Source organism: Gopherus flavomarginatus, chromosome 9, assembly GCF_025201925.1.
Source record: "Gopherus flavomarginatus isolate rGopFla2 chromosome 9, rGopFla2.mat.asm, whole genome shotgun sequence".
In the NCBI taxonomy this organism is placed as follows: Eukaryota; Metazoa; Chordata; order Testudines; family Testudinidae; genus Gopherus; species Gopherus flavomarginatus.
Window position 1 is genome coordinate 77,335,128 of NC_066625.1, and position 21,748 is coordinate 77,356,875.

At 51.2% G+C, this 21,748-nt stretch overlaps 1 protein-coding gene across 8 annotated transcripts in view; it reads left to right on the forward strand.

Moving 5' to 3' along the window:
- The window catches only part of RHCG (Rh family C glycoprotein), a 47,465-nt gene that overhangs the window by 12,854 nt on the left and 12,863 nt on the right, over positions 1–21,748 (forward strand). For 3 of the 8 annotated variants that reach the window (XM_050968847.1, XM_050968843.1, XM_050968845.1), the window contains exons 2-4: positions 7,092–7,186; positions 9,366–9,560; positions 19,473–19,659. In XM_050968847.1, coding sequence (XP_050824804.1) covers positions 19,493–19,659 — 167 coding nt within the window. In that variant the 5' untranslated portion in view covers positions 7,092–7,186; positions 9,366–9,560; positions 19,473–19,492. Of the gene's footprint in view, positions 1–6,785; positions 6,918–7,091; positions 7,187–9,365; positions 9,561–12,561; positions 12,749–19,472; positions 19,660–21,748 lie in introns of those variants that run through there. The other 5 variants (XM_050968848.1, XM_050968844.1, XM_050968849.1 and 2 more) reach the window with 4 other exon arrangements.

Sequence of the window (21,748 nt, forward strand, 5' to 3'; positions counted from 1 at the left end):
TGGAGTTATGCCTAGGAAGGATATGCCCCACTGCCCATGCTGACCCTATCTTCTTCCTCATCTGCCCTTGTGTTCTTGCTCAGAGACGATTCAGATCTTGGCTGTATTTACCTCATTCTTCTCATTCCAGCAGATCCCAGGGAGCTATCAGAAATTAATTAAAGTAGAAGTGAGAGCTAAACAGGGCAAGGGCTGCACAGGCAGAATTGCCACGAGCTCCCTGAGTCAGGGCTGCCCCCGGCTGACTCCAGGCCAGGGATTCCTCCTGCTGATTCAGGGCTAGGGCTGCCTGCACAGAGATGCCCCCAGCTGCCTTGGGGACAGGACTGCCAGGGAAGGGATGTGCTTTGGGGCCATGGACGTGGCTGCCCAGGCAAAGATGCTCCAGCTGCCTTGGGGCCAAGGCTGCAGCTGCCCAGGCAAAGCTGTCTCAGGTGCATCAGGCATCCACTAGGACACTGTGTTTCCAGTTCTCACTTTCCAAAGCAAGGCCCCAGCCTGGTCTGCATTGCTGGCTGCTGCAGGAAGTTCCAGTCACATGGGCAGCAAATTCACCCCAAACGTGGTAAACAAAAGACAGGCCTCATTCTCAGGAGCCTGCAGCCCTGCATGGCTGTGCCCTCCCAGCTCACTGACACCTGCCTGCAAGGTGCATCAGGATGTGGCTTGCCATGTCCCCTCGGAACAAGAGCAGCCTGCTGCCGCATGAATCTTCTGGGGTCAGTTCTCTCTGTAGTCTCTGTCTCCTGGAATTCACTGAGACAGCTCACAACCAACCAAAGAGCCTCTTTCCTGCCCCGCCTCCATGGGGATTCTACCCACTCACCCCAGGCAAACAGGGAGGGGTTCTGTCTTCTTTTTAAAATAACTTTAATGCTCATAAAAGTGCGGGACTGAGAGATCCAGCTGTGGCCAGACACGATACAGACACCCGCCTACTCAGCTCTGCCAGTGAACCTCAGGCCTGACCTGCAGCCCCCTTTGTCATTCCTGTTCTGTTTCTCCTGAGCAGAAATGACCAGTATTTCCAAACTGTGTGGTAGAGCCATACCTGGGACCAATGTCTGCCAGAGTCACCCAGCTGATTTCCCCATGAGATCTATGGCAGATTCTGAACCGAAGAGTCCTCCAGCTGTCTCAGCCCTTCCCTCCTGCCCTGGAACCATAAGTAAATTCCAAATCTTTCCCCTCAAGGGATTACTGTATTCCCTGGGGTCATCAAACTGCCTCCTGGTGGATTGATTTATCCCTAGGGTGTCACAGAGGAATGTGTGCTAAGACTGTAGGGCAGGGTGGGCAAACTTTTTGGCCTGAGGGCCACATCGGGTTTCGTAAACTGTATGGAGGGCCGGTTAGGGGAGGAGGTTGTGGCTCGGCCCCCACCTCCTATCTGCCCCCCCCCGCAGGACTCCTGCCCCATCAAACCCCCCTGTTCCCTGACAGCCCCCGTGGCACCCCTGCCCCATCCAAACACACCCACTCCCTGTCCCCTGACCACCACCAGACCCCTGCTGCCCCATCCAACCCCTCCTCTTATTCCTAACAGCCCCCCGGGACCCCTTCTCCCTGTCCCCTGACTGTCCCTGGAACCCCTGCCCCTGACTTCCCCCTGCTGCCCCATCCAACCCCACCTCCTTGCTGACTGCTCCCCAGGACCTCTGCCCCCATTCAACCCCCTGTTCCCCCCCCCAACTGCCTCAACCCCCAACCACCACCCCGAACTCCCTTGCCCTCTATCCAACCTCTCCTGCTTCCTGCCCCCCTTACCGCACTGCCTGGAGCACCGGTGGCTGGCAGCACTACAGTTGCGCTGCCTGGCTGGAGCCGTGCCACACTGCCGCCACTGTGCAGCACAGAGTACTGGGTCATTCATGGTCAGAGAGATCCTCCAGCTTTCATGTCATAGTCTTAACTTTTGGTAGTAAATGTTCCCCCATATTTCTGATGGGTCTGCATTGCTGGCTGCTGCAGGAAGTTCCAGTCTCTTGCATGAGCAGCAAATTCACCCCAAACATGGTAAACAAAATACAGGCCTCGTTCTCAGGCTGTGGGGGAGGGGGAACAGCAGGGGAGGGGCCAGGGGTGAGCATCCCAGGCCAGGCGCTCAGGGGGCCAGGCAGGATGGTCCCACAGGCCAGATGTGGCCTGCGGGTTGTAGTTTGCCCACCTCTGCTCTAGGGCACTGGTTCAGGTCTGAGCAGACAGCATGGTGATAGCCTGCAGCAGGAACCCACACCTTTTAGCACCTTATTACCATCTCAGTAACCTCCCCAACCCTAGCTGCTATGCTGCCATAAAAAGCCTAATACCGTATTGTGACACTGGCAGACCAGGTGCCAGCTCATGCTAAGGTCCCCATGCCTCAAGGGATCCCTGACAAATACACGACTGGAATCAATCTAGCTCACCTGGGTTTTAGTATTGTAAAATTAGGAATTAGAATGATAAGAATGTGGGTAGTGTTTAGACTTTATTGAATGCTTGTGAGTTACTACCTGCGTTAATCTCACTTATAGCATCTGTATCCCATATTGTAAGGTAATATTTGAACGTTTGCATTGCAAGTCTCTGTGATTATGTAGATCACCAGACAGGGAAAAGACATTAACTAGTATGAATTGCTGATCTCCAATAGAAAGTGTTACATCTTGCCCAACAGGAAAGGTCCATGATACCAGATGGACTAGAATGGAATGTTAAGGAGGACAAAATACTTTGTTGTTTACTCTCCTCAACCCATGAAGAGGAATCTTGCAAATGATTTCCTCCCATCAGCTGAGTTTACAGCTCCAAGCAGAGCAGGGGAGGGGAATAAAAATTCCTAGCAAGGAGGAATGGTATCTTTATGCTGCTTGCACTCTGAGGAGCCAGGATTACTAGGCATAAGCAAAAGATCCCCAGTGCTTAGCCTGGGTTAGCCAAAGGATATATAGAGTTTGCTTATCATAGAAGCGTCCATTACTTTTTGAAACTTAAGATTGGAATTCATTTGTGTGTATATATGTTTACCTGCTTTAACGTTGTAATTAACTCTCAGATTTCCTTTTCCTAGTTGTTAAATCTTTAGCTAGTTTATTATAGGATTTGCTGGAAGCATTGTCTTTGGTGTAAGAGCTAAGGAACAATTGACCTGGGGTAAGTGACTGGTCCTTTGGGACAGGGAGTAACCTGAAAATTGCTGTGATTTTTGGTGAAAGGGGCCATTTATCACAAAGCCTTGTTTACCTGGGTGGTGAGACAGATCAGAGTGTCCAAGGGAACTATCTGTGAATCTCTATTTAGGCTGTTGTAAAACCTGAGGAGTTTACACTTGATTAGTGATTGGTGAAATCTAAGAATAGAACTCACAACCAACTTGGAATTTGGTACTCATGCTCTTCAGTCACTGCAGACAGCTTTACACGTGTAGAGAGGTGGGAGAGTCCCAGAACTTGGGCTGCAGCCCAAGCCCAAATGTTTTTAAAGAGAACTGGATAAATTCATGGTGGTTAAGTCCATAAATGGCTATTAGCCAGGATGGGTAAGGAATGGTGTCCCTAGCCTCTGTTTGCCAGAGGATGGAGATGGATGGCAGGAGAGAGATCACTTGATGATTGCCTGTTAGATTCACTCCCTCTGGGGCACCTGGCATTGGCCACTGTCGGTAGACAGACACTGGGCTAGATAGACCTTTGGTCTGACCCGGTACGGCCATTCTTATGTTCTTATGTCTACACTGCAATTAAACAGCCCCTTATCCCAAGCCTCACAAGCCTGAGACAGCTGGCACGGGCCAACTGTGGGTGTCTAATTGCAGAGTAGACATACCCAAAGTGACCTAAGCCTTAAGATTGAATCCCATAGGACGGTGCAGCACAGATGCATTATGGGATCAAGCCACAGTTGGAGACAGGAGTTCAGAAAAGAGAAACTGTTGGTTTAGTCCACTCTGGCAAATCCTCTGTTCCTCTACCATTTTGAGTCCTGCATTCATTCATGGTCAGAGAGATCCTCCAGCTTTCATGTCAGTGAGGCCTTTGGGCCAGCTTATTCCAAGGCAAATTCACAGACCATGTTGAGAAGCAGTGGGACGGTAGGGTCCAGATTCCAGGCTGCTTCTCCCAGGAGATGTCGCACAGGGACCAGGGCAAAGGCACCTTAATGCCATCTTTGCACCTTCCTAATCCTGGCTGATTTGGGGGCTGGTGCAGCTCCCAGTGTAAATAAGAGCAGTTCCAGGGCACACTCTAACCTATGACAGCCTTGTGTCCTGACCGACAGGCTGCTCTGCAGCACACAATCACCAGAGCTTCCACTCTTCCCTGCTCCTGGAGCAGCAAAAAGGGGATCTAGTGAGGGCCAGAATCTGGCACATGATAAGTGTCCCCTCCAGAGATGGAGGTGCCCCTACAGATGTGGCCAGCTAGGTCTGGGAGAGGTGGGAGGCTGCTGTGGGGGAAGAGGATATTTAGGAGCTTCCATGCTGCTGGCTGACAGCAGATGATAATAAAACAGTGAAGTCCTAGCCAGGGACAGAATGACTCCCCTGAGAGGGGGAATCTGCTCAAGCCCATGGATTCCAAGAGGCTGTCTGGTGAACCCCCGCTCCTCAGTACCCCCTCCCAGGTGTGACACTGCACAACCTCTCCTTTTCAGGGCTGTTCAAGCTCTGCAGCACGTAAGCAGTTAACAATGCTGCTCCTGTTTCAGCCACTTCAGCAGCACTGTTCCCATGGCTAGAAGCCTGAAGGGAGACTGTCCCTTTAGCAGCCACTCATGGGGGTTTTCAGGTGAGAGTGGGAGCACGTGTACAGAGGAGCCATTGGAGCATGCAGGCTCTGACTGGACTCTGGTGGCAAATCACTGATCTGCAGGCTGATAAGGTGGGAATGCTGGGCAGTGCAGCAAGGTGAGACTATCAGGCCAGTGGAAAAGCCATTACCTTTTGCCCATAATGGGAGCTCCGTGCTCAAACGGCCGGTGAGGAAGGGGGAAGGCAGGGTGGAAAGAGGGGGGTCAATAAACAAAGCTGTTATGATCCATGAATTCCAGAGTGTGGTATTTGTAGGGTCTAGGGAGGGAGCTAATGCCTTTGTCTCTCTGGCTGTTTGCATGGATCTAATGATCTCTGGAGGGGTAGAGAGCATCTCGGAGTGGTTTTCAGAGGATGCTGCTCTTCAGTCAGGCTCTGAATTGAAAACCTCTGTAAAGTGTCTGGCCACAGATGTTTGGTTCAAAGTCCTGGAGATGAGCTGAGGTGACCTAGTGCATCATGCATTCCACTTCAGGGTAGCTGGGTTCAAACGTGGACTTGGGCACATTCGAAATGAGTGTGTTGGGTCTTAGTGCAGGAGGTAGGATGGCAGCGTGGGGAGCCCAGAACTAGAATAATGGGGTGTTGGGGTCAGGACAGAGGAGCAGCAGCCCTGTGGTGTGGGGGGGAAACCCAAGACTGAAATGTCAGGAAGTTCTGTAGGACGTAGTTGATCTCTGATAAATCCAACCATAATTGTCCAAATGGCTGTGCTTCCTGCAGCCTAGCTCCCATCGCACACAGCGCTACATACTAGCACACAGACTCACAGGACCAATGCATATAATGGCACGGGCCCCTGTGACACACACTCATCAGTGTGAAAAGCTGTTGCCACTTCTAATTATGTAAGCCCAGCCCTGGAAAATGAAGCAAAAATGAAAAGGGCAGTAAATGGAATGAACCGTTTCCTCCCTTGAAACTCAGCTCCCCTTGGGACCTTTATATAGAAATGATCTGCCATGCAAGCCCTGTTGACTGCTTTATTCCCAGCTGCCTATAATTATCTGAAGTTTTGTTGTACAGTCCTGGGGGCAGGGACTGCCTTTTTGTTCCATTTGTACACACCTAGCACAATGGATTCCTAGTCTGTGACTGGGCAGTACTGCAGTACACATAGTAATATATGCTCTCCATAAAATCTTCACTCAACTCCCTTCCCAGAAGAATAAGTGGGGCACTGGGGCTTTCTGGGCAGCAGCCAGGCCCTAGAGAAGCTCTGCAGAGCCTGTTCACTCCCCACTGGGATCCCCCCAACCCTGCCCTGTTCCCAGCACCCTGATGGGGCTGAGGAGGTGGGTTAGGACATGTGGACTGTGAGAAAATGTTAGGAGCCCAGTTGTCTGCAAAAATGCCTCCCCACTTGTGTCTCCTGTAGAGCAGGGCCTGCCACTTGGTGCTTACTCCATAGGATGCCAATGCTGGTGCCTGGCAAACAATTGATGACTATGGCAGTCGTTATATGCCCAGGAAAATGATGATTCCATAGCACTGCCTGCATCAGCTAATCTCCTCAGTGACCTTCTAATGAGCCGAGCCAATAGCATCATTACCAGAGGCAGCGGGATGATCCCCAGGACGCAGGCTTTTCTTAGAGATCCAGCTTTGCAGAACCGATATACACAAGCAATTCTGTCCTACCCGGCTAGAGGGCAGTCATGCACACCATGCCTCACAGCAGCATAGCCAGCTGTGACAGGACTCCTTGTGTTAGAAGATTTTCTCTTGAACCCTGCACGCTCATTTACCAGAGACTTTCCAGAAGTCACTTTGGCAGCAGAAGAAAACATCTGGACTTGGCTGCAGGCCAAAGGGCTGGTTCCCCCAGATCTCTGACGGGGGGCTTAACAATGCTACAGACCAGTGCTCATTTTATTTATTATCGGAAACTAATGTGTGTTTCTGATGTCCCACAGCACTCGCCCTGGAGTCAGCTACTACCAGCCAGGCCACACCACTACCACACATGGCTAGAATCTCTACTGCTCTTTGCCAAGAGTGCTGACTTGTGGAGTCCCGCAGGACTCAGTCCTGTTTTTATTCAAATATCTATGTGCAAATCTTTGATAGCATAGCAAGATGACACAGGCTGCAATGCCAGCATGCCGCTGACATGCAGATATCTGTATCCTTCCAGCAGAAGACACTATTGGGTCACAGATAGCATAGTGGTTGGCTGAATACACGAGTTTGATACAGGAGTGGGTGGGTGAGATTCTGTGGCCTGCATTGTGCAGGAGGTCAGACTAGATGATCATAATGGTCCCTTCTGACCTTAGTCTATGATTCATTCTCTTAGCTAATGCAGGGAGCAGGTGCCTGCCAGGACTGGCGTGAAGGGATCTGAACTCTGTCTGGATCATGGCCTAGTCACACCCTGCACTGGAGCTCCAGGTATGCTTGTCGCTCAGGTGTGCAAGTGCAGCCAGAGTCACTTGAAGGTATTAGGGTAGGACTCTGAACAGCCTCCCTACAGGGAGTGCCAGCAGGGCTGTCCTTAGGCATACGCAGCACACGCAGCTGCGTAGGGCACCATGACATTTGGGGCATCAAACTTCCCCAAATTTCATGGTGCCCTAGGCAGCTGCTGCTGCACACAGGGCAGCTCCCGCCCCGGCGACCAGCCCTATCCCTCGGCCGGCCCTCCCTGCAAGGGGGAGGGCCATCCCTGGAGGGCGGGAGAGGGGCCCAGACAACTCCCTCTGTCCTGCCCCTTACCCTTCCCCCCTGCTCCACCCCTGGCCTGCCCCCATTCCACCTCTTCCCCCAGTGACCCTGCACTCACCGGCAGGGGCGGGAAGCGGAGCAACCCGGCCCCAGCCCACTCCACTCTGCCAGCTCCTAGCCGCGGCGCTCCGCTTTCCGCCGCTGGTGAGTGTGGGGAAAGGATCGTCCCCCGCACCCACTGGCGGTGGGAAGCGGAGAGACGCGGCCCCAACCTGTTCCGCTTCCCTTCCCCCAGCCGTGTCACTCGGGTTGGGGAAATGACCACCCCCGGCTCTCACCAGTGGTGGGAAGCGGAGAACCGCGGTTGGGAGCTGGCAGAGTGGAGCAGGCTGGGGCCGGGGTACTCCGCTTCCCGCCCCTGCTGGTGAGTGCAGGGTCACTGAGGGAAGAGGTGGAATGGGGGCAGGCCAGGGGTGGAGCAGGGGGGAAGGATAAGGGGCAGGACAGAGGGAGTTGTCTGGGCCCCTCTCCCGCCCCCCAGGGATGGCCCTCCCCCTTGCAGGGAGGGCCGGCCGAGGGATAGGGCTGGTCGCCGGGGCGGGAGCTGCCCTGTGTGCAGCAGCAGCTGCCTAGGGCACCATGAAATTTGGGGAAGTTTGATGCCCCAAATGTCATGGTGCCCTACGCAGCTGCGTGTGCTGCGTATGCCTAAGGACAGCCCTGCTGGCATTCCTGCTGGTGAGTGGGGGAGGAGATCCCCTCTCCCAAGCCCCCTCCTCCGAGAGACACAGCTAGGGGTGAGGGAAGCGGAGTGGACCGCTCCCGGAACCCCCGCTAATCCCCATGGCCACTCTGGGCCTGTGTGGCCCCCAAAAGTGACTCCTCACAGCTCCTGCCTCCCAGACCCTGGGCGGGGAGGCCTGGGGCCCCTCACAGCCCCCCCATGGAGGGGCTGCATAGGGCACCCAGATGGCTAGGGACAGCCCTAAGTGCCAACTCCTCAGAGCAACTAAGCTGGTCCTCCAAAGATCCTCCTTCCGGGAAGGTGCTTGGCCTTCGGTGGGAACCAGCAAGGACAAACACAGTCTCTACATACATGTTGTGATCTGCGTGCTGGAGTAAGCCAAGACACATGCTGCTAGCTGTAGCATTCCAGGAGGCTACTCCACCCCCTGGCTAGCTAGACAGACTCTGTGGGACAGGAAGTGGCAGGTACAACTCAGTACCATAGACAGGAGTCAGGGTGGTATAGTCAGATGGGGAACAGAGATCCATTGTCAGCTGCAGTCCAGAACACAATGTGTGGGCAAGCACACAACGTGCTGAATAAATCCTCCAGTAAAGCGTGATACCAAACAATTATCACTGCGGATGCTCCCAATGCCACCTGCATTGGTGACCCCAGCAGCAGCGTGGGGAGGAGCCAAGGATCAGAGACTGGCTGCTAGACTCCAGTTGGCTCAGCTGGAACCAGACTATTCAATTTCCAGCCACAGTATTTCATGTTGTCATAGCTGGAGGGGTCCTGAGCTCCCAGCCCTGGATCTGAGCTCTCTTCATCACCAAGCCCTCGAAGTATGTGGAATTTAGTTCAGTCCATTGAAGGGAGAGGGCTGGGTGGGAAATTTGCATATAGGTTCAAATCCTGCCCCCCTTCCTGTGAAAGTGAGGAGTCTGGGGAGTGGGCCCAGGCTCCTTAAGAAGATGTTTTAGTGAGAGGGGAAGAGCCAGATTTGGAGTGAGAGTGGGAAGGAAAATGTGCAATATAGTTCCTTGGGGATTCACTTTTGATGGGATTTGCCCAAGTTCCCGGCAGCCATTTGTTCTGATCACCTGCTGCACAGGTTCCATGTGACCCTCTGTGGTGCCTTTGGATTTGCTGATTGATTCCCTAATTCCCTTTCAGCTCCTCGCAGAAATGTGCAGAGGTTCCCTGCACTTCTGAATCACCTTCCCTTCAGCCATGTCCAGAGAGGTACCTGACCCGCTGGCTTCCTAGACCATGAATGGGGTTTGAGGCCGATTTTGTCTGGCCATCAGCCTCCGTCGCAGACTGGCCAATGGCATTTAACAAGACTATAAGCATGAAATAATTGCAGCTGTAAGTATGGGCAAATCTGTGCAGGAATTGCAGGATAGCTCACTCAGGTGGAAGACCCAGAATTAGATGCCACCTGCCATTTTTATGCCAGGTTGAAAAAAATGGGCTATCTGCCTGGGAGCCAGTGCTTCCCATTTGGGTCCTACCTGATGCAGGATGGCCCCTATCACATGTGAGAGATGCACAGCCATGGAGGAAGGAGCTGTGATCAGACATACAAGCTTGCTTTGGTCTTTCTCCCTTATGAGAAATACTCCAACAGTGTATGGTAACAATCGGGAACACTGCAGGGAGCTGTTGTGTTAGGACACTTTTTGCAATAATGGGATAATGTTTTAATGGCTGTGCAGCCTCATGATACATGCAGGCAGGGCCGGCTTTAGGCCTATTCCATCAATTCCCCCGAATCGGGCCCTGCACCTAAGGGGGCCCTGTGCCCAGTGAGAATCCCTTCCCTGGCTAGAGGTGCCTTTTTAATTTTTACTCACCTGGCAGAGCTCTGAGTCTTCAGCAGCACTTCGGCGGCGGGTCCTTCGCTTGCTCTGGGTCTTCGGCGGCCCCACGTGTTTTTTATGTGCGTGTGTTGTTTTTTATTTTTAGTCATCCCTGCTGGGGCCCCGTTGAAACTGTTCGAATTGGGCCCCGCACTTCCTAAAGCCGGCCCTGCATGCAGGCCCTATCTTAGGGGATTGTTTAGGATGTATGGTGCTATCAAGCCCTCAGGACAGGACCATGCTCTCTCAGGCTATATTGGCAGTCTAGAAGCAGGCAATAAGGGTAATAGCTGTCCTTTATTTTGAAGATTTGGAGCCAAATGCAATTGTGATGAAAAGAGCTGGTATAAGTTTAGCACCTTGTGTGAGTGAATCAGGGTATCAGGTGCTAGAACCCTGCACAGAGATGAAGAGCTACTTTGCTGACTCACTTGGCAGCCAGATCAGCTGTGTCTAATTAGCTCAACCTCAGTGTCTCTTGGTGAGAGAGATACTCTTGAGTTACGCAGAGTTCTTCTTCAGGTCTGGGAAATTTTAAATGTCAAAGCTCAATACAAGATGGAACAGATTGTTTGGCATAAGTAGTTTACTCATATTTTAAGGAACCGTTCAAGGTGAAGGGGCCTGTTAACAGCACTCTAATCATAAGGTGGAAAGGAATGGGGAAAGCAGATTAGGAGTTTGTTAGTGGGTTTTAGATTGTTGTAATAAGCCTTAAATCCAGTGTCTCTATTCCGTCCATGATTTTTAGTGTCTAGCAAAGTTCTGAATTTAAGGTCCCAGGCTCGTCTTTTGAAAGTGTTGTGCGGGATCAGAACTGGTAGTTCAGACATAAAGGATCGCTTTGTGAAAAGTGTTCACACACAGCTGATGTGGTGTTTTTGTCTTTTGTCATTTTCCTGTGTGATTTCATTCAAGAGCATCGTGAGTGGGGGTTCTCGTGGTGGGCAGGGGAGTGAGGAGGTGAGAGGGATGCAGGAAGCAAGTGGCAGGAGGGTGAGGAGACAAACAGCAAGGTAAGTGATGGGGGCAGGGCCTGGTGAGGGAGTAAGGAGGCAAGCGGCAACCTAGCAGCAGGGTAAGGAGGCGGGCAGAGATGTCTGGCTGTGAGCGGGGGAGTGAGGAGGTAAGCAGTGAGCCACTAGTGAGTGGGGAGTCTCATGGCAGGTAGGGGGGTGTCTGTGGCAGGGGAGTGAGGAGGTAAGCAGTGGGTGGGAGACTGAGGAGGGATGCAAGAGGCAGGCGGGGGGTGAGTAGGTGAGCAGTGGGTGCATGGGCAGCAGGTGGAGCCCCCCTTTGGGAAGACTAGCCCCCGACTACACCCCTTCCGCCCACCTCACCCCCCCCGGCAGCCAGAGCACTAAGATTCCCTTTCCCTCCTTGCAGCTGGAGCCTCAAGCCCCCTGAGTGCATCCCCCCCCCCTTCAGCTGGAGGACCCCAGGCTGGCTGAAGCCTGGAGTGTGCCCCCCTCCCCCCAGCCAGAGGCACTCAGGGCTGGCCAAAGCCCTGCACCCCACCACCTGCCCGAAGGAGCCCCAGGGCCAGCTGCAGTCACAGCCATGCCTCCCTTGCTCTCCCATCCCCAGACTCAAGACACCCAGATAGGTTTTTCATTATTATTTGGACTTCTATTATGTCAAAGCATTTTAAAATGTACTTCAGAATTGTTGTACAACCACTTTTACCAAAAAAGCAAAAGAAACAATAGTCAAAAAAGACAAGAACGTGCAAAGCACCTTATTTGTGTTTCTAATCTGTTAGGTCCAGTAAAGAATAGAAATAACTGAGCATTAGTTTTATCATTGAGTCTGCAAAAAAAAACAACAACCCCAAAACCTTGCATTAATAAATTACAATGGTTTGTATATATATGTGCATATTATTATATTAATATAGGAAAAATAAATAATTTTAGGAAAAATTGTTGTGAGAACCCCTAGCCTAGTGGTTAGAGCAGAGAGGGGTTCAGGACTCCTGGGTTCTATTCCAGACTCCAGGAGGGAAGAGTGATCTAGTGGTTAGAGCAAGGGCATGAGGCTCAGGACTCCCTGGCTGTATTTGGGACAGTGGGGTCTAGTGGCTAGAGCAAGGGGGTGAGGTTAAAAGTCCGGGGTTCTGTTCCCAGCTCTGCAGCCAACTCACTGTGACTCTTGCCTCTTTTTGTGCCTTGGTTTCCCCATCAGTAAAGCAGGTATAACTCTCCTAGGTGGGTTTGAGCTCCTCAGAGAGAAGGTGCTGGAAATATGCCTCCGTGCTCCCAACCCCCCTTCTTTTTGCTGGAAGCAGAGAGTTCAAATCTATTAAACTTGCCATGAACTGAAATGTGAGCCTGCCCCAGGCAGCTGTGAGAACTGACAGCTCCCAGCACCACACTCCACATCACCAGACTTATATAAATGGTCTGAGTCTCCCCAGGCGTCAGGACTGGGGCTCGTGCTGTCTAGGTGCCTGGACCCGCTCTGCCCCAGTGGGTTCTCTGGGATCTGAGCGGGTGAGCTGGTCTGGGATGGTGAAGAACACGTACATGCGCTGGCGGCTGCCGCTCGTCTGCCTCCTCTGGGAGGTTGCTATGATCATCCTCTTTGGGGTCTTTGTGCGCTTTGACCCCGAAGCTGATGCGCACTGGAAGGAGGAGCAGCGCCAGAAGAACCTCACCAGTGACATAGAGAACGATTTCTACTTCAGGTATCCATGTGAGTACGGCTGGCAGGCACCAGCCCCTGCACTGGTAAATGCCACACCCTCCACAGGTCAGCCAGGAGGGAGGCGAATGAGACCGATGTTACTGAAGTTCTGGGGCTCGTGAAAGTCCGAGAGAAACAGCCCCAGGATTGTGAAGGCAGGTGCTGCAGGAACTTCCCCCGGCAGCTCTGCTCATGCACCTCCATCCCAGCTTGCAGTACCCCTGGCTATTGCAGCTCTGAGCCCCTGCATTGCCCCTGCCCCCCGGCTCTGCCCAATCTTGCTCCACATCTCCCTGTTTTATCCCAGTATTAGGCTCCCCAGCACAGCCCTCCCAGAGCAACTCAGTCCCGCCCGCCCGCCCGCTATCCCAGTCCTGGGCTGCTCACCCAGCTCTGCCAGTGCACCTCAGTCCTGACCTACAGCCACCACCACCCCCATCCCAGTCCTGCGCTGCTCACCCAGCTCTGCCAGTGCACCTCAGTCCTGACTCAGCCATCACCCCCGCCATCCCAGTCCTGCGCTGCTCATCCAGCTCTGCCAGTGCACCTCAGTCCTGACCTACAGCGCCACCCCCACCCCCATCCCAGTCCTGCGCTGCTCACTCAGCTCTGTCAGTGCACCTCAGTCCTGACCTGCACCATGCTCCCACCCCACTGCCCCAGCCCTACCTCCTTCCTCCAGCTGTGCAGGTCTGGGGTAGGGGATTGGGGGAAAGGCTCTGGGAGGAAGTTTGGATGCAGAAGGGGTGAGAGGTTGGGCTCTGGGAGGGAGTTTGAGTGGAGAAGGGGGTCTGGGGGTGCAGGCTCTGGGATGGAGTTTAGGGGCTGAGGAGTGTGGGGAGGGGGTGCAGGCTCTGGAAGGGAGTTTGGAGGTGGGAGGGAGGTGTGGGAAGGGGGAGGGATGAAGGTTCTGGGATGGAGTTTGGGAGTGGGAGGAAACCTGGGGCTCCATTGGCCACAGGGGCCCTCGGGGTGGGGGCAGCGTACTCTGGGCTGTAGGGAGGGGCCGGCAGACACGGAATGCCCAGGCAGACACCACTCAGCTCTGCTGTGCTTTCGGGGCCCCTGAGGGGGGAGCGCCTGGGGGTGGCAGATGGGGCCAAGAGAGAGACCCAGCCCCAAAACTGCTGGAACCCCCTGGGGCACATTGGGGAAGCTTCTGTGGGCAGCACTCCCAGGAGTGGGACACTCAGCTCTTTCAGGGATAGGGGGAGGGACTGTGCCTCTGAACACAGTGTGACAGACACCAACCTTTGGATCACTTGAGGCAGGGAGAGCATGCACCTCCCATAGGCAAGGCAGCTGGGGGATGAGCCATTTCTCTAGAACAAACCAGCTGTGGTGTATAGTGGGGGAAGGGAAGGAGGCAGGTATGTGGAGGGTGAACTGGGTGCATGAGGACAAGGGGCAGCAGCAGCATCTGCAACCAGAAAAAGCCGACTCCACCAAGCTCTGTTGACAGGAAATTCCACCTGAGAGGACACAGTAAGGGAGTACAATACAGGGCCAGGACTGTTTGACGTAAGATCAGGGAAACATGAAAGGCAAATAAAAATTACCCTGGTGTTTGAGCAAGTCACAGGGGAGAGGGCAAGATCTTCCAAGGCCTTCAGGTATACTGCCTGGGCAACTCCAGGTATTTCAGTGAGACAAAGGGACCCCTTGGTGGGAGTGTGTCAGAATATGTGGATGCCTAGATGCTTGCGGGGGTCCCTGCATTGCACATGCTGACCACTTGGAACTACAAAGTGACAGTGGCTTTAGGAGTCAGATCTGTATTCTCTAAAACTCCAGCCCCACCACTTTCACTAACAGAGGGTGTCTATGCCACACGGCACTGTTCTGATTCTGTCCAGGTGATGACAGTAGTACACACTCCCTTCCTTGCAATATTGTCACATTTCCTGCCGCTGTAATGACAAACTGCAGCTGACCTTGAGGATTTCAGATACAAATCCCTCAAAGAGACTTGCAGGTCCCAACCCAAGGAAGTATCTCAGGCTGGGAGTTTCTTATTAGGTCTTGTCCTTATCATCAAGCACGTGCAAGATATGTGTTCAGTTTCTGAATGCCACTGATACAAGGCCCTTGGAGCAGACATGCCACACCGAGCTAGGAGGCATGCGGCTGTCTGCCAGGAAGGGAGTGATGACCAGGCTGAAACTCCAAACGCTTTTTGTCTTGTTTAATAAACTGGATGTGCCCTGAAGGCCAAAGGCTAGGCCCCTGATTAACCCCTTCTAGGTTTGTCTTGTCCTAAGCTACGGCAAATGGGACACAAAATATCTGCCATTCTCAGATGAGGAGGTCTAGCTTCGTAAGGAAACTCTTTTGGATTGCTGATCCCATTCTGGTGTCTGAGTCCTCCCTGGCTCACAGCAGCTCCCCAGTGCACTCGGGCCATTGTCTCATGTTGCCACCGGGATCATTCAGCTGGCTAACCCCAGGGCCGGTGCAACCATTTAGGCAACCTAGGCAGTCGCCTAGGGCGCTAGGATTTGGGGGGCACCATTTTCTTCGGCACTGACCACAGCTGCCGGATCTTCGGCCGCCCCGGTCGCCAACAGCATTTAGGCGGAAGGAGCTGGGGCAGGGGAGTGTGGGAAAGGCCGCCTGCAGCAAGTAAAGGAGGGGGAAGCATGCAGGGGAACTCCACACCCCAGCTCACCCCTGCCCCGCCTCCTCCCCGAGCACGCTGTGGCTGCTTCACTTCTCTTGCCTCCCAGGCTTGCGGCACCTAAGCTGATTGGCGCCGCAAACCTGGGAAGCGGGAGAAGTGAAGCAGCGACAGCGTGCTCAGGGTGGAGGCAGAGCAGAGGTGAACTGGGGCGGAGGGAGGGCCTCAGGGTGGGGAGCTGCCACAGGGAAGGCACCTCAGGGCGGAGGTTCAGGGACAGGGGAGGGCGCAAGGTGGAAGTTTCGCTTAGGGTGCGAAACATCCTTGCACCAGCCCTGGCTAACCCCTTTACGACTGGCCTGAGCCCCTGTGCAAGCCATCCGGCTGGAGTCACCCTGGTGGATGGCGGCTCAGAAGAGTCTGCACAGAAGCGATTGTTTCCAAGGCTGCATGAGGGACTGAGCCATGGATCTGTTTAGAACAGTGGTTCTCAACCAGGGGTCCGAGGACCCCTGGGGGGCTGGAAGCAGGCTTCCAGGGGGGCCGCCAAGCAGGGCCAGCATAAGACTCACTGGGGCCCAGGGTAGAAAGCTGAAGCCCTGCCACATGGGGTTGAAGCCTGAGCCCCGCCACCCGAGGCTAAAGCCAAAGTCTGAGCAATGTAGCTTTGCGGGGGCTCCCGTGGCATGAGACCCCAGGCAATTGCCCTGCTTGTTACTCACTAATGCCAGCCCTGGCTTTTTATATGCAGAAACCCCGTTGTTGTGACACAGTTGGGCTGTGGAGTTTTTATAGCAAGTTGGCCGGGAGGGGGGCTCAGAGGGGGGCTCAGAAAGAAAAGGGTTGAGAACCCCTGGTTTAGAACATTTCCATTACAAATACAGTGTGTTCTAGTTAAAACAGAGGAGGCTAGAAACTAGAGACCAGCCCAGTTTTCTCTAAGGATTATGTCTTTCAGAAAAGGATTTGCTTATGAAAACCATGTTAGTCCAAACAGTGTTAGTGTTAGTCCAAGGTTGGCCATGTTTGCACTACAAGCCATGCACACTAACTCTCATTGTGCTAGTTCAAATATATGCACCAGAGCTGGGAATGACACCCCTAGCTCATAGTGTAGGCGTAGCCACTGTGTCTACACTGAGCTATTTGTTAAAATCTCCCGTGGTGGCATTAGCGCCAGTGTGGCTCTGTGGGTAGTGGCAATGAGGGCCACACTAGTGTAGATAGGGCACTGGCATTTTTTCTGTGTCACCTCTGCTTAGAGCGGGTCTAGGTGGTTAAAATCCTGAGGGATGGTTTTCATTTGAGTTTCCATCCTTGGTACCACAGTGGAACTGACCTGGTTTGTGCAGTGGTGGAAGGTGCTCACAAAATAGCAGCAGACAAAGAGTGAACAGCCTGGGAAACTCTCTCTTCTGGCCCTAGAGATGGTTCCTCCTGGGTAGGGTTGACAAATGTGGGCAGGGAGGAAGGGGTGTATAACTGTTTTGGGGTGTCCATTTCCAGGGCTGTCAATTCAACCACATTCAGAAGCAGCACTAAAATTCACTTGAATTTAAAATCAGCTGGTGAAATTCCCTGTAGGACGAATCATCTGTTCTGAATGGGGGGAGGAGGGATAAAAGATTCTTCAGTGTTGACAGTATTCCAGGGGCCATACTCTTCCTGTCAGTAAACAGTGAAGGTTACTAAATGACAACAAGCTAAAACCCAAGTTCTTAATTGATATGTAATAAAAACTTAAGGGCATCATGACTCCTACTCTGCCCATGTGAGACGCAGGCACATTACTCTTCTCAAGGGCAAACAAAGTACAAAGTTTTCCTTAGATTGTAAACTCTTGGGGACGGGGATGGTCTTTTTGTTCTGAGTTTGTGAAGCTCCTAGCATGATAGGGTCCTGGCCCATGAGCAGGGCTCCTTCGTGCTACCACAATACAAATAAATAATAATAAAATAATATAATTAACATCTCAACCCTACCACCTGAACTATGACTTTGGGGCTTTATTTTATGTGTTATTTCTCATAATCTTGATTTTTGTCTAAATATTTTCTTTAAAATGAGAAATGTCAGTTAATATTATTTAATTGGCAATAGATGTATTAATTGCTTTTCTTTTTCTTTCTTTCTTGAGAATGGTGTTGCATAAGTAGTCTAATAGGGGAGAGTGTGTTTCAGTGTATTTATGGTAAAATTGGGTGTTTACAGATTGGCATTTGAGACCTGTAGGGGCTGGATCCTTGGCTAGTATCAATCAGCAGAGCTGCATTAGAGCGAGTGGAACTGTGCTGACTTACACCAGCTGTGGATCTGGCCCTGTAGCTTGTCTGTATGGATTTTCCTAGGTTTTGCCGAAAGAACAAATAAAAGCCAGAGTCTAGCACAGTGTGATTGGATCCCATCCACACTTGCTTCCGCCCACACCTTGGTAGAGCTTGTAAAGTGCACAGTAACTAAAACCAGGACTCCTGCAGAGCCATGCTTCATTCAAGGCCTGATCTGACTTCCATTGAAGTAAATGGAAAGAATCCTATTGGCCTCAGTGAGAGCTGGATCAGACTCTCGTTCCACACCTCTCAAGACGTGCGCTTTCACTAGATGGCAAACTAGCCACAAAAACGCAGCCGGCCTTCCCTCTGAACGCTGGGAAAAGGGTTGGAAAATCCATTGTAAGTGTCAGAGCCTAGACCAGACTCCACATAATTGGTGTTCTCCTTTCTCTGAGCTAGCCCATTCTCCAAGCCGAGCTGACTGTGCCCAAGCACTTAAAAAACAGATATGTTGTGCAATATTCTGCACACTGTGTAGTACAGCTATTGACGTATCTGCGCAATGTGGCATGTTTACCCATTCCATTCCACAGTGGCAGAGTGCAGCACTTGCTGGTTTCCTTGTGGGATCCCCCTGGGAACTGGCGGAGGGAACCAGCCCTCGTAGTCCTCCTCTTACTACAGGGTTCAGAAGGCTTTTTGCACATGTGGTTTTTATGATTTAATTTATAACTGTGCCAAGTTTCACTTTAAATTGTTGGGGCTGATCGTTATCAGAAAGAAACCAGCAGGGCTGACATCCACTCCAGGTTTATCACATCAAGAGTTCCTCTCTAGAGGCTCATTTTCCTACCAGAACATATGGAGCAGTGTCTGAGCTGCCATGCCCTGAGTGCTAGGCTTACTTAGTATATGGGTCCAGTAAAGCTGCTGTGGACCTCCAGTCAGATGAAGATTCACTTTAGATTAAGAACACACTGAAACAAAGAATGAAAGTCTCTGGCTGAAATCCTGACTCCCATTGAAGTAAATGGGAGTTTTGTCATTGACTTCACTGGGGCCAGGATTTCACCCTCCATTGAAGTGAGCAGAGTGTGTGCCTCCTCTCTGTCCATCTGTTCTCTCTTGTCCTGTACTTAGATTGTAAGCCCCTGGGGCCAGGGACTGTCTTTTTGTTCTGTTTTTGTACAGCATCCAGTACAATGGGGTCCTAGTCCATGACTGGGGCTCGTTTGTATGTGCTATTATAATACAAATAATGGTTGCTAATAATAATAGTTCCTAGAGCAGGAAGGCAGACAGCAGTCAGTGACACTGGATTCTGACCTAGTATAGACAGGTTGTTGGGCAAAAACTTATCAAAACTTATGGGGTTTTTTTAATGAAAAAGGGTTTGTTAGTAAAGCAAAAGTGTGCATGGAAAATGTTAATTCTGATTCAAAGTCTCTGTTTTTTTGTTAACAAATGGAGATTGAAAACAAAAAAAATGTGTTGGTAGATGTCTGTGCTTTACAGCTTAGGTTATTTTGATAAGTGTTTTGTTTTCAACACTGAATATTTTTACTGAAATGAAAACCAATAATGTTTACTTAAAGGGCTTTCCAAACACTGATGGTTTTTCCTCACAGCCAAAATATTTTACTAAAAAACATTTCCCAAAACTGAAGGTTTTTCATTTTCAGTTTGTTTTTAAAATGTTTATGCAAAATTTAAAATAATTTTTTTCCAACATTTCTCCTGAAAAATCATTGATATTTCTGAACTAGGGCTATTGCCGAGTCCCTAGGCTGCAGGTGCCCCCTCTCCCCCACATGCTAATGGTGAATTCTCTTCCTTGACACAGCTTTCCAGGATGTCCACGTGATGATCTTCGTGGGTTTTGGCTTCCTGATGACATTCCTCCAGCGCTATGGCTTTGGAGCTGTTGGTTTCAACTTCCTCCTTGCCGCCTTTGGGATCCAGTGGGCTCTCCTGATGCAGGGCTGGTTCCATTCTTTCGAGAATGGAAAGATACTCATTGGAGTGGAAAAGTAAGAGGGTTTTGGATTGATGGAAGCCATCTCCTGCTGGACAGAGGAGATGCAGGGAGGGGACTAAGCAGCCTGGAGCTTCTGCCCCTGCTCCTTGTGGAGAAAGGGCACTCCAGATCATATTACATCTTCTGCCCTGCCTGCTGTTAAAGACCCCATGGAGCCTGTTTCATAAGAAAAGGTCTTTGGTCCCAATTCCCCTTCCCCTCCTCAGCTGTGCAGGACACTGTGTACCTCTGGCTGGGTTCCACCCTCCATTCCAGGGGTGCCTAGCTCTGGTGGATGGTCAGGTGAGACTAGCCACGTAAGAACACATTCTCACAGGCCCCAGGCCAAGCCCCAAGTGTCAGGGCCAAAGTTTTCCCTCAGTATTGGGACTTTCATTGCTCAGGTCCTTTTGGACAAACAGCCTCATATCTGATGAAACTTCATTGTGCCATTCTCCACATGCTGAGGGCTAGGGTGTTACCCGCACAAAATTCTGTTACACACACTCTAGGGCACCCACCTTTACCTTTCCATGGGCTCAAGGCATAACCCTGTTAACTTAGGCACCTCCATCCTTTCTCAGTTCTTAGGGCTCCAGATATAAGGCACCCAGTTTTTACCCTAAATTTGTTGCCTGCACATTCTAGGACATCTCACCTCTACCTAGTTCCTAGGGCTCAAGGCATAACCCAGTTTATTTAGGCACCCCACCCCTCTTTCCCAATTCCTAGGGCTCCAGGCGAAAGGCACCTAACTTTACCCTTCTGTGGGCTCCGGGCTCTACTCCTCTGTGGGCACTGGGTAAACACCCATTCCCTGTGGACTCAGGATTTAATCTTTTGTGGGTTTACGGGGCCTTCCACCAATGAAAGAGGCTTATACAGTAATATCCTACTTAACCTCTATTTATTAACAATCACCAAAACAGAATGCATGTGCTAAGCATACAATGTTCACTACTCCCAATAAGGCAGACGAACTTTTCCTGCTGACCAGTCAGGATCAGGTTATGTGGGGAACTCCAGTTTCTGCACGGTGTAATTGGCACCATGTTGTGGTCTGGCAGCTCTGATCTTGGGGCTGTGTCCTGCGGTTGGTTCCCAAGAACTTCCTTTTGGATCCAGTTTAAATAGTGAAACTTGAGTCCTGCTTAGCTGTACCTTAACCAATCATTTAACTAAAATATTACTAAATAATTTTCTAACCAATCCTAACATATTGTAAAACAATCCTTTAACCAATCATACCCCACCACCTTAATTGATTTACACCAAGCAAAATTTGTTATGCGACAGACAAACCATCAAAGAATCAGCGACCATACAGATAAACAATAGAGGAGTGGGGACCATAAAGAGAAAACAACAAAGAAGTAGAGATTTCATAACCACAACCTGTTGATAAGTTGCCAGACAGAATGCTACCAAACAAAGCTTTCTTTAACCATCTTAAGATTTGTTTCTTTATCTGGTGATGATGGGTACTATTAAGACAGGATGGCCTTCTTAACAGCCTGCTCTTACATTGTTTTAATGTAATTTAGATAAAATGTGAAGATGTGACTTTCTGCTGCTTAGCTTCTGGCTGCTGCTCTCCTAACATGGCTGCAGACAAAGGCTTTGGACCTTACAATATGGCTACAGAAAAAAGGCTTAATCCTTACAAGGTGGCTCCTAACTTCCCACTGGGGGCTCCTCTGGGGACCCCAGTGAAGAGAGACCCATAACTCATCTCACCTTTAGCCATGCATATACCGAGTACAATAATGGCAATTAACCAGAGGAACAGTTTACCCAGGGCTGTGGGGGATTCTCCATCACTGGCCATTTTTAAATCAAGACTGGATGTTTTCCTAACAGATCTGCTCTAGGAGTTATTGTGTGGAAGTTCTGTGGCCTGTGTTAGACAGATGATCCGACCAGATGATCACAATTATTGCTTCTGGCCTTTCATCTATGACTCTAGCCCACCAGGAGTGGGATGCAAAAGTGGTACTGTCCCTTAAAGGGACAGTGTTCTAGTCATACCCAGCAAGTAGGGTGCTGGTGAAGAAGCCAGGATGAGGTTTGTGTCCGGGCAAGGGTGAGGCTCTCTAGATTTG